We start from the raw sequence: 15,702 nt of genomic DNA on the forward strand, positions 1-15,702 counted from the left end.
CATTCAACAACATCTTTGCCTCTGCACTTCCGCCTCGACTGACATCTCTGCCCAAACTCTTTGCCTCTGTATATGTCTGCTTGTGTCTGTATATATGTGTGTGTGTGTGTGTGTGTGTGTGTGTGTGTGTGTGTGTGTGTGTGTACCCGTCCTTTTTTCCCCCTAAGGTAAGTCTTTCCGCTCCCGGGATTGGAATGACTCCTTACCCTCTCCCTTAAAACCCACATCCTTTCATCTTTCCCTCTCCTCCCCTCTTTCCTGACGAAGCAACCAGGGGTTGCGAAAGCTCGAATTTTGTGTGTATGTTTGTGTTTGTTTGTGTGTCTATCGACCTGCCAGCGCTTTTGTTTGGTAAGTCTCATCATCTTTGTTTTTAGATATATTTTTCCCACGTGGAATGATTCCCTCTATTATATTAATATTACGATTGTTACTTAATGAAGTAATTTTCAATTACAGGTCTGAACTTAAGGGTGGAGTTTCAATAGTTCGTGAACTTCATGTTTATGGTAGTGTAGTACCAGTGAACGCACGTGATCCTACAAAGTTCCAGCATCAAGGATTTGGAATGTTACTTATGGAAGAAGCTGAAAGGATTGCTAAGGAGGAGCATGGATCTGTTAAAATAGCAGTAATATCAGGTATCTCTTAAATTGAAATGGTATAATTAAGTGCATAGAGCAGGAAATGTGATGCAGGAAACTGTGATAGAGTTGAAAATAAACTATTGAATAATATTGAGTGGGTTATGTGAAATTTGATCACTTGAATTCTAGACTTCCTTATTGTGTCATCTGTAAGAAATGTGTTTCTTGTGTAGTCTCGTGCTAATCATGAATGAGAAGAATCATACACTAAATGATTTGGATGCCAAAGGAAAGGAGAAAAGCCAGAATAAAGACAGTGATACAAAAATGTTGTGGAAGAACAGAAAACGTGTGCGCTACACATGTGTGCTAGTGCACGTGCTCACGCCCGCCTGCCCGCCCACACATACACACACACACACACACACACACACACACACACACACACACACACACAAGTGGCATTCTCATTATTTTGAGTAGGGAAATGTGTTTATATTTGTTTTAAGGAACCGGGTCATTTTTTATGGTTTAATCTTTAGCGAAGTGTTGACTAATATGTTAGAATAAATATAAAAAGCTATTCAAAGTTTTGTTTCTGCACCAAGCAAATCACCTTCATGACTTTGGTAAACAAATAATGAATTACAGTTGCATCACATTGAGACACTGAAGATCTAAGAAGGTCCAACCCCAAATAGGGAGGGTAACATGCATATTTTCATCATCCTGGGCCTCTTTGCCCTTTCCTATTCTGGGTACATGGGGAATTGACAAGTACAACAGATGAACAGGAGGAACAAATTTAAGATTTTTTTTTTTAATGTCGTGCATCTTTTATATGGTATTGGCTTGGTTGCCCTAGTCTGAACAGATATGTAATTTCGGATACTTAGCAGAAACGCATGCAAATCTGTTTCATTAGGTTTGAGGTCAATTACTGTTTACTTTCCTGTGTAGTCATCATTGTAATGCACAAGGCTTGAGCTCTTGAAAAATTTAATTTTTCGCATTTGTGATCTCTTTGTGCCCCCTCCGAAAACAATTTGGTAGTTTTTGTAGTTATCTGATAGGTTTTCAAAATCCAGAAACTTGCCAGTTATGTCTTGTACTGTGAAAGGTTTATGCTTCTGACAGCCATCCATGCCTGAGGCATGAAGATGTCTGTCATCTTATTTTACTCTTGACTTATGAAAGAAAAATCTGTGTCAGATCTCCAGCAAAGTTGTTCTAGGTAAAAGCGAGTCATTCAGAATTCCATTACATGATAACAATACTTCTTATATGTGCTTACCTCCAACATCTGATTTGTTGAGAGATTTTTCGCCAGGTCTGGTGGCTGGTAGAATGAATGATCACTCTAAAAATCCACATTACTTTCGGAATATCTCGATGCACTTTGTAACACTAACGTATTTTCTAAGGAAGTGGCATCAATGGTTACAAGGATGGTTTCTGGGGGTAACAGATTGGGTAAGGATTCCAGGCGTTCAAGAAAGTGGTTGGTGTCTTTGATGAAGGATGGGAGACTGCATGTAATGGGTTGAAGGTGTTGATCTACGTAGGCAGAGATACGTTCTGTGGGGCTTGCTAACCAGCTACAGTGGGGCGGCCGGGATGATTGGGTTTGTGAATTTTAGGAAGAAGGTAGAAGGTAGGGGTGCAGAGTGTCGGTGGGGTCAGGAGGTCGATGGAGTCAGGTGAAAGGTTTTGTAAGGGATCTAAGGTTCTGAGGATTCCTTGAAGCTCTGCCTGGACATCAGGAATGGGATTACCTTGGCAAACTTTGTATGTGGTGGTGTCTGATAGCTGACGCAGTCCCTCAGCCACATACTCCCGACGATCAAGTACCACGGTCGTGGAACCCTTGTCCGCCAGAAGGATGACGATGGATCGGTCAGCCTTCAGATCACGGATAGCCTGGGCTTCAGCAGTGGTGGTGATGGGAGTAAGATTAAGGTTTTTTAAGAAGGACTGAGAGGCAGGGCTGGAAGTGAGAAATTCCTGGAAGGTTTGGAGAGGGTGATTTTGAGGAAGAGGAGGTGGGTCCCGCTGTGACGGAGGACGGAACTGTTCCAGGCAGGGTTCAATTTGGATAGTGTCTTGGGGAGTTGGATCATTAGGAGTAGGATTGTTGTTGTTGTTGTTGTTGTTGTTGTTGTTGTGGTCTTCAGTCCTGAGACTGGTTTGATGCAGCTCTCCATGCTACTCTATCCTGTGCAAGCTGCTTCATCTCCCAGTACCTACTGCAACCTACATCCTTCTGAATCTGCTTAGTGTATTCATCTCTTGGTCTCCCTCTACGATTTTTACCCTCCACGCTGCCCTCCAATACTAAATTGGTGATCCCTTGATGCCTCAGAACATGTCCTACCAACCGATCCCTTCTTCTGGTCAAGTTGTGCCACAAACTTCTCTTCTCCCCAATCCTATTCAATACTTCCTCATTAGTTATGTGATCTACCCATCTAATCTTCAGCATTCTTCTGTATCACCAAATTTAGAAAGCTTCTATTCTCTTCTTGTCCAAACTATTTACCGTCCATGTTTCACTTCCATACATGGCTACACTCCATACAAACACTTTCAGAAATGACTTCTTGACACTTAAATCTATACTCGATGTTAACAAATTTCTATTCTTCAGAAACGCTTTCCTTGCCATTGCCAGTCAACATTTTATATCCTCTCTACTTCGACCATCATCAGTTATTTTGCTTCCCAAATAGCAAAACTCCTTTGCTACTTTTAAGTGTCTCATTTCCTAATCTAATACTCTCAACATCACCTGACTTGATTCGACTATATTCCATTATCCTCGTTTTGCTTTTGTTGATGTTCATCTTATATCCTCCCTTCAAGACACCATCCATTCTGTTCAACTGCTCTTCCAAGTCCTTTGCTGTCTCTGACAGAATTGCAATGTCATCGGCGAACCTCAAAGTTTTTATTTCTTCTCCATGGATTTTAATACCTACTCCGAATTTTTCTTTTGTTTCCTTTACTGCTTGCTCAATATACAGATTGAATAACATCGGGGAGAGGCTACAACCCTGTCTTACTCCTTTCCCAACCACTGCTTGCCTTTCATGTCCCTCGACTCTTATAACTGCCATCTGGTTTCTGTACAAATTGTAAATAGCCTTTCACTCCCTGTATTTTACCCCTGCCACCACCTTTAGAATTTGAAAGAGAGTATTCCAGTCAACATTGTCAAAAGCTTTCTCTAAGTCTACAAATGCTAGAAACGTATGTTTGCCTTTCCTTAATCTTTCTTCTAAGATAAGTCGTAAGGTCAGTATTGCCTTACTTGTTCCAGTATTTCTACGGAATCCAAACTGATCTTCCCCGAGGTCGGCTTCTACTAGTTTTTCCATTCGTCTGTAAAGAATTCGTGTTAGTATTTTGCAGCTGTGGCTTATTAAACTGATTGTTCGGTAATTTTCACATCTGTCAACACCTGCTTTCTTTGGGATTGGAATTATTATATTCTTCTTGAAGTCTGAGGGTATTTCGCCTGTTTCATACATCTTGCTCACCAGATGGCAGAGTTTTGTCAAGACTGGCTCTCCTAAGACCGTCAGTAGTTCCAATGGAATGTTGTCTACTCCCGGGGCCTTGTTTCGACTCAGGTCTTTCAGTGCTCTGTCAAACTCTCCACGCAGTATCGTATTTTCCATTTCATCTTCATCTACATCCTCTTCCATTTCCATAATGTTGTCCTCAAGTACATCGCCTTTGTATACACCCTCTATATACTCCTTCCACCTTTCTGCTTTCCCTTCTTTGCTTAGAACTGGGTTTCCATCTGAGCTCTTGATGTTCATACAAGTGTTTCTCGTATCTCCAAAGGTCTCTTTAATTTTCCTGTAGGCAGTATCTGTCTTACCCCTAGTGAGATAAGTCTCTACATCCTTACATTTGTCCTCTAGCCATCCCTGCTTAGCCATTTTGCACTTCCTGTCGATCTCATTTTTGAGACGTTTGTATTCCTTTTTGCCTGCTTCATTTACTGCATTTTTATATTTTCTCCTTTCATCAAGTAAATTCAATATTTCTTCTGCTACCCAAGGATTTCTACTAGCCCTCGTCTTTTTACCTACTTGATCCTCTGCTGCCTTCACTACTTCATCCCTCAAAGCTACCCATTCTTCTTCTACTGTATTTATTTCCCCCATTCCTGTCAATTGTTCTCTTATGCTCTCCCTGAAACTCTGTACAATCTCTAGTTCTTTCAGTTTATCCAGGTCCCATCTCCTTAAATTCCCACCTTTTTGCAGTTTCTTCAGTTTTAATCTTCAGGTCATAACCAATAGATTGTGGTCAGAGTCTACATCTGCCCCTGGAAATGTCTTACAATTTAAAACCTGGTTCTTAAATCTCTGTCTTACCATTATATAATCTATCTGATACCTTTTAGTATCTCCAGGGTTCTTCCATGTATACAACCTTCTATCATGATTCTTAAACCAAGTGTTAGCTATGATTAAGTTGTGCTCTGTGCAAAATTCTACCAGGCGGCTTCCTCTTTCATTTCTTAGCCCCAATCCATATTCACCTCCTATGTTTCCTTCTCTCCCTTTTCCTACACTCGAATTCCAGTCACCCATGACTATTAAATTTTCGTCTCCCTTCACTATCTGAATAATTTCTTTTATTTCATCATACATTTCTTCAATTTCTTCGTCATCTGCAGAGCTAGTTGGCATATAAACTTGTACTACTGTAGTAGGTGTGGGCTTCGTATCTATCTTGGCCACAATAATCCGTTCACTATGCTGTTTGTAGTAGCTTACCCACATTCCTATTCATTATTAAACCTACTCCTGCATTACCCCTATTTGATTTTGTATTTATAACCCTGTAGTCACCTGACCAGGAGTCTTGTTCCTCCTGCCACCGAACTTCACTAATTCCCACTATATCTAACTTTAACCTATCCATTTCCCTTTTTAAATTTTCTAACCTACCTGCCCGATTAAGAGATCTGACATTGCGTGCCTCGATCCGTAGAACGCCAGTTTTCTTTCTCCTGATAACGACATCCTCTTGAGTTGTCCCCGCCCAGAGATCCGAATGGGGGACTATTTTACCTCCGGAATATTTTACCCAAGACAACGCCATCATCATTTAATCCTACAGGAGTAGGATTAGGATCATTTTTCTTTGTGGCAAAGTGATATTTCCAGCAGAGAGTACGAGTGTATATCGTGCGCGCGCGCCCACACACACACACACACACACACACACACACACACACACACATATCCACCTGCACATATACAGACACAAGCAGACCTTTGTAAAGGCACAAAACCCACATCCTTTCGTCTTTCCCTCTCCTTCCCTCTTTCCTGATGAAGCAACCATGGGTTGCGAAAGCTTGAATTTTGTGTGTGTGTTTATTTGTGATTTTTCCCACGTGGAATGTTTACCTCTACTATATATATATCTGTGTGTGTGTGTGTGTGTGGGGGGGGGGGGGGGGGGGTCAGTGTCATAACAACTGCTGATTTAGACAGTTTGCAGCAGATATTTTATAATATACCATAAAATGTATTTTTGCCCTGCGTGCTGCGCACATTGATGACACCCAGTGGTGACCTGTGGACCACTGCACTCCTGTCAGCCTGTTCAGAAAACTGACTCTGGGCTCACAAAAATTTTATTTTGCCCCATGCACACCTCCATGTCCTCCATTCAGTCCATTTGTGAAACTGAGTCAACGTCATCCCATGGCGAGTAACAAGTTGAGCACGAAGAATGACAAGACATTACTATCTTGCACTATAGGTCTTAGCACATTACATTGTGATGGTGTATTGTAGCTGTTCCCTTTCATTATTAACCACTATTCTGAGTCCGATAAGTAATCTGTAATTGTGTAGCATGCATTACTTATGGAGTATGTTTTAGCTGCCTTTTTAGACATGTGGTGTATTGATGAAAAGCCCTCTGGTTTCCATACATGTGGGTAGTGTTAAAATACTGCAATGTTTTGAAGATTGTCATACTCATAACCTTCGTGACAATTTCATACTCTGCTGGAACATACCAGTGGCTGTATTTCTTCAGTTTTTTCATTATTGTACCACAATCTAAGTCTCATGAGCTGCAACTTAGTCACAGGGAAGTTTTCCTGTTGGTCCAGAATGATATTTATAAATATTTTTGTCCAGTTACATAACACAATATCTTTTTTATATGTCAGGTTATTAATTATGGTCTGTAATGACCATTTTTCAGACCTAAGTACACACAATTTTCTTATCATATCCAGTCGGCATATGTAAAAATGGTAAAGTCACATTAATGAACCAAACAAGCTTCGTTGTATAAATATAAAATTTAAGTACCACTTTCATAGTTGGCTCCACCACTATGGTTATGCGCATAGTGCTCAGAGCCATTTGAGCCACTATGGTTATGAACTGCAGAGATTATCTGGCAGAAGTACATGCTTCCTAAAATTCATAAACCCAACCACCCAAGACATCCCACTGTGGATGGTTGCTGTGCCCCCACAGAGAAACACTCTGCTCTTGTGGACCAACACCATCAGCCTGTTACCCGTAACTTACCCTCCTTCATAAAAGACACCACCGTTACCTCCAGCGACTCTCCACAGTTCGTAGTCATTTACCGCCCAGCACTCAACTCGTCAGTGTCATTGCCATTTTGCTCTGCACTAACATCCCCAATGCCCATGGCATTGCTGCTATTGAACTCTACCTTTCCCAACACCCGACTGATTGCACCCGATTGCTATGACCTACTGCATCCTTTCCCATAATTACACCTCCTTTGAAGGCATCACCTACAAATTTATTGTACAGCCATGAGCACAGGCTTGGCACCATCCTATGTCAATCAGTTCATGGACCTTCTAGTGGAACCTGTACTGGCCACCCAGAATCGCAAACCCCTCACTTGGTTCAGATTCAGTGATGATATCTTCATGATCGACCTGAGGGTGCGGGCACCCTATCCGCATTTATCCAGAACCTCAACACCTTTTGCCTCATTTGATTCATCAGGTCCTCTCATCAATAACTTATCAATCTCCACACATCCTCAGTCAAGTCATATAGAGCACTCCTCTTGTGACCATGCAGGACTGGAGCAACTGAATCAATTTCTCCATGAGGGTTTCAGCTATTTCTCATCCTGCCCTGAAATAAGAAACATCCTCCCCACCTCTCCCACTGTGGTATTCCACTGTTCACCCAACGTACACAATATCCTTGTCCATAACTAGTTCATCACTGTTCCCTACCTCCTCGCCTAATGGCTCATATCAAAGTGGTAACCCACGTGCAAGACCTGTCCCATATGTCCTCGCACTACACCTGCACCAGTCATGTCACTGAAGGCAGAGCCACATGCGAAAGCAGCCGTGTGATCTTGAAACTCAGCTGCAACCACTGTGCTGTATTCTACATGGGCATGACATCTAACAAGCTTTCCATCCATGTGAATGGGCACCGCCAAACTGTCAACAGCTGGACCACCCAGTTGCTGAACATGCTACCCAACATGATATGCTTAATTTTAATGACTGTTCCACTGCCTGTTCCATCTGGATTCTTCACACAGACACCAACTTTCCTGAATTGCGCATGCGGAAACTCTCCCTACAACATATTCTCCATTCCTGTAACCCCCTTTCACTATTCCCTCTCTTCCATCTGCCTATCCCCTTCACTAATCCCACTTCAGTCTACACATACTTTCTACCCTGCCAGTGCATCTGCAAACTCTTTCGTCCTCTCTATTTCTCTCCTCACCCCTTCACCTCTCCACCCACACCCCTGTACAGCCCTGCAGTTGCACCTAGTAGTCCTACTCTGTCCCCACTGCATCTCTGCATTCTCCCATGCACTAGTATCTTACTCCCTCCCAACACTATCTCTCTCCCTCCCTGCTACAAGTCATCTCCTTCCTCCCACCACCATTCCTAGCAAAATGCTGCTCACGTCAGATGCAGCCACAGTTGGGCCTTAGTGGCCAGAGACAATAGCCATGTGCACGTGAGTTGTTGTGTGAATGTGTGAGTTCTACTTCTGAGGAAGAACTTTGTCAAAAAGCTTAAATATTGTAGTATTCCTTGTCTTATTGTCTATCAGTGACTCAACATGTTGCTATTCTTGCAATCCTCACAAACTCCATCCGAACAGGCCTTGGAAGGCCCAATGATATAGACCAGCCGCCATGCCAACAGTGCTCAGCAGACCGGATGGTCACCCATCCAAGTGCTAACCGAGCCCGACAGCACTTAACTTCGGTTATATGACAGGAACTGTTGCTACCACTATGGCAAGGCCATTTGCTAAAATCCTTATACTATAGAGTATATTATCATATAATTTCATGTAGTTTTAATGATGAAAAATGGCAACTGATTTTCAAAGTGCTACCAAGCATCTTTTATTCCACCACAGTGTTAAAAAGGGCAAAACTTCCAAACTTTTAAGTGCCATAAAATGGAAACAGAGAGAGTAAAATATCAAAATTTGGTATGGTTACTTATCTCACAAGGGAGAGCAATACGCTGTTTCACCCAAATCTGTACTGCCTTGGAATGACCCAGGAGTAGTTGCTGTCATTCATCAGTTTTTTTATCATTTCAAAGAGGCCTTCAAGAACTTCATCAGAATTGGAGCATGTTGGTGCTCCATAAACTTGAACGTTTTCCGTGGAATCTTTTGTTAACTTTTACAAGAAATGTTGCTATTCTCCCTGAGAGTCTTTCTGTATATGTATTACTGTTTCGATTTTTCTGGATTACAATAGAACCTCTTTCCCACATGCATTTGATAATTCAGTTATATCTCATTTCATCTTGGACAAGAAGTTAAACATTTGCACTAGCTTATATTTATTTCCTAGATAACTGCAAGTTATTGCCCATAAATACAAAATTATAGAAGCAGCTGGCTTTATAGAGCCCTTACTGGAGTCTATATAGGTAAACTTGGTGAGCTAGGTGTGCATGCACTAATAGTTGTGCATGCCCATCGCTTGCAGCCATTACCTGAGTTCCTTCAGTTCACAACTCCCAATATTCGTTCAGTGTGTTTGTAATGATGCCTTAGCTCTACTGATATTCTTACCCATAATACACCAGCCATCCAGGGTCTGAAGAATTTGGCAAGACAAGCGAACAATGCAAAACTTCACTGATTGCAGTCTCAGCCCAGGACTAGAGCCTGGGATCAACATAACCAGGGTCTAATCACATGCCGGCAGTGATCTCATATTAACATTGTCCTTCTGTATGTGATGTATAATACATTTAGTCCAGCAGGTAGCAGACTTTGACGCGTCACACTGTCAGTAGGGTGATCTGATGCCATGTCTATTCATATTTGTTCCCCAGAGGTGGCCCATCTATATATTAAACTTATTGTTATTGATAGCTCTATGGTGTAGACATTTGGATCCAACCTGTTTGGTTTTCTTAATTCTCACACTGATGTAACTAATGGCTTGTCTCATAGATCTTAGTAGAGTCATCTTTTGCAGACTTGTAAAGAGTTTGTAAATGTAAATACACTATCTGATCAAAAGTATCTGGACACCTGGCTGAAAATGACTTACAAGTTTGCGCCCTCCATCGATAATGCTGGAATTCAGTATGATGTTGGCCCACCCTTAGCCTTGATGACGCATCCACACTCACAGGCATACGTTCAGTCAGGTGCTGGAAGGTTTCTTGGGGAATGGCAGCCCATTCTTCACAGAGTGCTGCACTGAGGAGAGGTAGCCATGTCGGTCGGTGAGGCCTGACAAGAAGTTGGCATTCCAAAACATCCCAGAGATGTTCTATAGATTCAGGTCAGGACTCTGTGCAGGCCAGTCCATTACAGGGATGTTATTGTTGTGTAACCACTCCGCCATTGTCCGTGCTTATAACAGGTGCTTGATCGTGTTGATAGATGCAGTCGCCATCCCCGAATTGCTCTTCAACAGTGGAAAGCAAGAAGGTGTTTAAAACATCAATGTAGGCCTGTGCTGTGATAGTGCCACACAAAACAACAAGGGATGCAAGCCCCCTCCATGAAAAACACGACAACACCATAACGCCACTGCTGCCGAATTTTACTGTTGGCACTACACACGCTGGCAGATGATGTTCACTGGGCATTCACCACAGCCACACCCTGCCATCAGATTACATTGCGTACATGATTCATTACTCCACACAACATTTTTCCACTGTTCAGTCATCCAATGTTTCGCACCTTACACCAAGCGAGACGTTGTCTGGCGTTTGCCAGCCTGATGTGTGGCTGATGAGCAGCCACTCGACTATGAAATCTAAGTTTTCTCACCACCTGCCTAACTGTCATACATAGTACTTGCAGTGGATCCTGATGCAGTTTGGAATTTCTGTGTGATGGTCTGGATAGATGTCTGCCTATTACACATTACAACCCTCTTTAACTCTCAGCAGTTTCTGTCAGTCAACAGACAAGGTCGATCTGTACGCTTTTGTGCTGTACGTGTCCCTTCAAGTTTCCACTTCACTATCACATCAGAAACGGTGAACCTAGGGATGTTTAGGAATGTGGAAATATCACGTCCAGGCATATGACACAAGTGACACCCAATCACTTAACCACGTTCGACATCCATGAGTTGTGCGGAGCGCCCCATTCTGCTCTCTCATGATGTCTAATGGCTACTGAGGTTGCTGATATGGAGTACCTGGCAGCAGGTCGCAGCACACTGTAGCTGATATGATATGAAAAACGTATGTTTTTGGGGTGTCCGGATACTTTTGATCTCTTAGTGTATTTATGGTTTGGTGCATTCTGTCTTCTAGAATTGTCGTAGCTGTGCAACCCCCCCACCCACCTCACCCTCCATCTCTCCTATAGTCGATAGTTACAACATTCATGCCTTGCAGGATTATCTGTTCTGTAGTTAATAAAAGTGGTGGACATGTCTCTTAAAAGAAAATATTGGGACTAATGGAGCTGATTTTCTTTTCTTTCTTTTTCTTTTCTTCGTCTTCTTTTTCAGTGGTAATTATGTGTGGCAGAGCATTCATGAAATATCTTTCCTCCTTTTTCAGGTGTTGGCACCAGGAATTACTACAGGAAAATTGGATATGAACTTGATGGGCCATACATGTCAAAGTTATTACTGTGAATTAAATGTCAGACAAGAGTGAATACTGTGATCAGATTACAATGATCTTTATTTATGTAAAGTATTTAAAATAAAAGAGTTTAAAATAGTTGAATGTTAAAACCTTGTTTTGTAAACTAGTTCATGTTTTTTATGTCAACTATGTGCTTTGTGCCGATTTTATAATATTCCTTACTTACTTAATCACTACCTTCACAATGAATTGTCTGTCCCTTCTTACGATCTGAAAACATTGTGGAGGCAGAAGATATAAGCCCAGTGGCTAATGGCTCACCAGTTATTGAACTGTGCATTGTTATTAACAAAAGAGTAAACAAAACAAAATAACTGTACAGATATATGTAACTGAAAACTACTATGTACTAACGAAAAGAGATTGAGTGCTTAAAAGGCGAAAAGCAAAACACTACTCAGTAATAATAAAATTCAGTATAGAATAAGGCCGTATTTTTTGGATAGGCAATACTTCCACTGCCCATATGTGCCATGCTGAAGTGAACATACGGCAGGATCTTTCAGCAGTTGTATCATTTGGTTGGGACCGCCTTCCCGCCTCACCCCTCCCACAGTGATTGCATGGCACTTGGTGCAAGAAACTGTGCCACAACCACAATGCAACATGACCTGGTGCAGGCGCATGTCGCATCACAGTAGCATCGAGTCGCAATTTGTGTGGTCCCATTTGAACCAGTGAAGTTCTTCACAAAAATTTCGACTGAACTAATTCCTGGTTTTAGCCAGCTGTCAGTACCTGTAATGATTTCACCATCAGTGCTTTCTATTAGCACTTGGAGCTCTGGTACTTTCCCAACAAAGCTATGGCAATTTACAACTGTTACACCAATGGTTCCTGGATCTATATCCTTCCTGTGTTCGACCTGCACCCTTTGGGCCTGAAGCCCTTTTTGCGTTTCCCAGAGACTCCCTCTAATCTAAAACACTGTCCAGTCTGTGGTGTCACCGCCAGACACCACACTTGCTAGGTGGTAGCCTTTAAATCGGCCGCAGTCCGTTAGTATATGTCGGACCCGCGTGTCGCCACTATCAGTGATTGCAGACCGAGCGCCGCCACACGGCGGGTCCAGAGAGACATCCTAGCGCTCGCCCCAGTTGTACAACTGACTTTGCTAGCGATGGTTCACTGACAAAATACGCTCTCATTTGCCGAGACGATAGTTAGCATAGCCTTCAGCTACGTCATTTGCTATGACCTAGCAAGGTGCCATGTTGTTACTATTGATATTGTGAATAATGTACAGTCAAGAGCGACACTCATCATTAATGGATTAAAGTTAAGTATTCCACCAGCTACGTCTGTTTTTCTAAATTCTAATTTCCTTGTCCTGTTCCAGACCTCACACCAGCCTGTGTGAGCTAAAACGCATGCCTTTTGGCTTCCTCTAATAACACGGTGTTGGCTCTCCTGCCAACCTACAACACAGTCCATGCCACAAAACCCTGACTACCCATGTAGCTGCCTCCCTGCTTGTAGTACAGCCCTATGAGCCTCTGATTCAGACCTCCCACTCGGCTCTGTACCAGAAGTCTGCAATTGGTCCTGCAAATGGAAAGCTCATCCAGGATACAGGCAAGGCTTATTTTCTATCTCGTAGGAAGTTTCCTCTTTAGTGGAAATTGCATAAATCAATGCTCTGGTTTCATAGGTAATTGTCAAATTAGTATCAATGTTTTATGAAAGAGGAGATGGAATGCTTCCTTTTGTTAGTCTACCTTTTCGTGCTCTCCATCTATCATTTTGTCTTATAAAGTAACGAAAAATCATTCTGTCCTTCTAATGACATCTGATGAACTGCATTACCTAATCAACCCTTACAGTCACGTATACATTCCTTAACAACTTTGTGATTTACAGTGTTATAAGCTGGTGTATGACCCTTCCTGTTGGATTTATTTTTGAAGCTATCCTTAGTATGTTAAGTTAAATTGAGAATATACTGACAGCATCACTCCCCTGATCTAATACTGATTATTTACTAAATTGAGACTGAATTAAAATGTGGATGGAAAATGTGGACAAATTGTATTGACCTAAAAAGATAAATGTCAAAAATAAATGAACTTTTCCTTTGAAAAAAAAAAAAAAGTTTTTTGCTTCGAGGCCAAGAAATTCTGTTTGCTCTGGTAAGCAAATTATTCTTAGCAGTCAACTTCATTAAACTGGCTACTGTGAATTCCATTTTACTGATAATTAGTTACAAATAAAAATATTGAAGGTGTAACTTTCCACCTAGGGAAAGTACATTAACACATTTCTATTTAAGCTGAAAGTGAGCAATATTAACATCATAAGTAAGGAAGCTCCCTTGATTTTATATTGCAATAAACTGTTTAATAATAATACTTTTAATGTACATTCAGACAATGATAGGAAAAAAGACATCAGAAAATAATAAAAAAGGCATGACAGGATGGCAAATACTGCTAAAAGAACAAACAGCATATTTCTAATTTACCTTATTAACATACAGAAAATTTGGAATGTGTCCAAGACTCAACAGAATAAAAGCAAATGTGGATGACATTGAAACAGAGAAGAAATTGTCAGTCGATAGGTTTACCTTGTCTTCTTAAAAGCATTCATTTTGTCAAAAAAATGTGCCAGTCTAGTATCATATCACTGAATCAATCAACTTTTCTTGCAGAATGATGAATAATATTTGTCATTAAACTGCTTTACAAAGAAACATAACAAAATGTGTGCAACACAGTACAAAATTTTTAACCAAGAGTATATTTCATGTCAACAAACAAATCTTTTAAAAGACAAGCTGGAAACAAAAATTGAATCTCAAATACACTTTGGGAAAAAATCAGTCTAGATGTCGATCAAGTGACTGGTTAACAGATTACACTGAGTAGAACATATATTTCAACTCAATTACTCTGGTAATCTTTATCATAGTGAATTAAATAATAAACAAATAAAACCATGTTCGCTACAGCCAGCAAGCCATTGGAAAACTACAGAATTCATTTTTGGTAGGTATAAAATCGTGGAGGGAAAATAGAACAGTGCAAGGCAGAAATAGCAAAGCAATGACAGCGAGCTATGAAGGAGAGCCAGAGTGCTGGTGATGGGGGAGACAGATTAAGAGATATGTACAGTATGGCAGAGAACAGTCTTCAAGTGGTCATTATTATATGCATCAGGTGAAATAAAGAGAAAACAGAACCCAAAGATATCAATAAATCATTCTTATTCTTATTATTACATGTGTTTCAATGGCCTGGCATAAGTCTTTCAAAACAACAGAACTCATGAAACTGATTCTGAGACAGAGAAGCAGACAACTGTATTTTCTACGCAATCTACATTAATGGCACTAAACATTCTTCTCCCAATTGCTTTGGTTAATAGGGCCCTCAATGATGGACATCTTTAGCTGAAGCAGCACACGTCATGTGTTATAGAGCGTTAATAAGGAGTTTCAGTGGAATCTGTTTACCACATAACATTTCAGGAGTTAGATTAAAAGAGACTTATTTTCTGACAAAGCCTTAAATATTTTATATTTTTAACATAATAATTACTAACACAGTGAAAAATAAGCATGACTCACATTCTTCACATGGTAAACAAACTGACCAACAACAATCATTAGGAAAATGAATCAGATAAAGTTTTTTTTGTTCACATTATAACTATTATAGACAATTTCAGTTCATCCTCAAGATTAACAATAATACTTACATAAAATAAAGTAAAATCACATTTTAACAGGTATTATTTTTGTTATATGTAATTCATTTGGAATGTTACATTTTATCACAGACATGTAAGCTCTGTTGTGGAAATATCACAGCATTCATGCTGTTATTGAAGAGTATATCTTCTGATGTTCCATATTGGTAAGAATATTAAAAAATGTAAAATACTCTCATGTAGGAACAAATAATAATTTGAATACAACAAAAAGGTGCTATATAAGTTACTCCT

The 15,702-nt window shown here is 40.7% G+C and overlaps 1 protein-coding gene across 1 annotated transcript in view; it reads left to right on the forward strand.

Annotated features, from left to right (window-relative positions):
* The window catches only part of LOC126161553 (elongator complex protein 3), a 91,726-nt gene extending 79,894 nt beyond the window's left edge, over positions 1 to 11,832 (forward strand). Inside the window, exons 9-10 of the mRNA XM_049917487.1 lie at positions 460 to 641; positions 11,668 to 11,832. Of these exons, the coding sequence (XP_049773444.1) occupies positions 460 to 641; positions 11,668 to 11,744 (259 nt within the window). The 3' untranslated portion in view covers positions 11,745 to 11,832. The remainder of the gene's footprint in view (positions 1 to 459; positions 642 to 11,667) is intronic.
* The last annotated feature ends 3,870 nt before the right edge of the window (positions 11,833 to 15,702 follow it).

Source organism: Schistocerca cancellata, chromosome 2 (assembly GCF_023864275.1).
Source record: "Schistocerca cancellata isolate TAMUIC-IGC-003103 chromosome 2, iqSchCanc2.1, whole genome shotgun sequence".
In the NCBI taxonomy this organism is placed as follows: domain Eukaryota; kingdom Metazoa; phylum Arthropoda; class Insecta; order Orthoptera; family Acrididae; genus Schistocerca; species Schistocerca cancellata.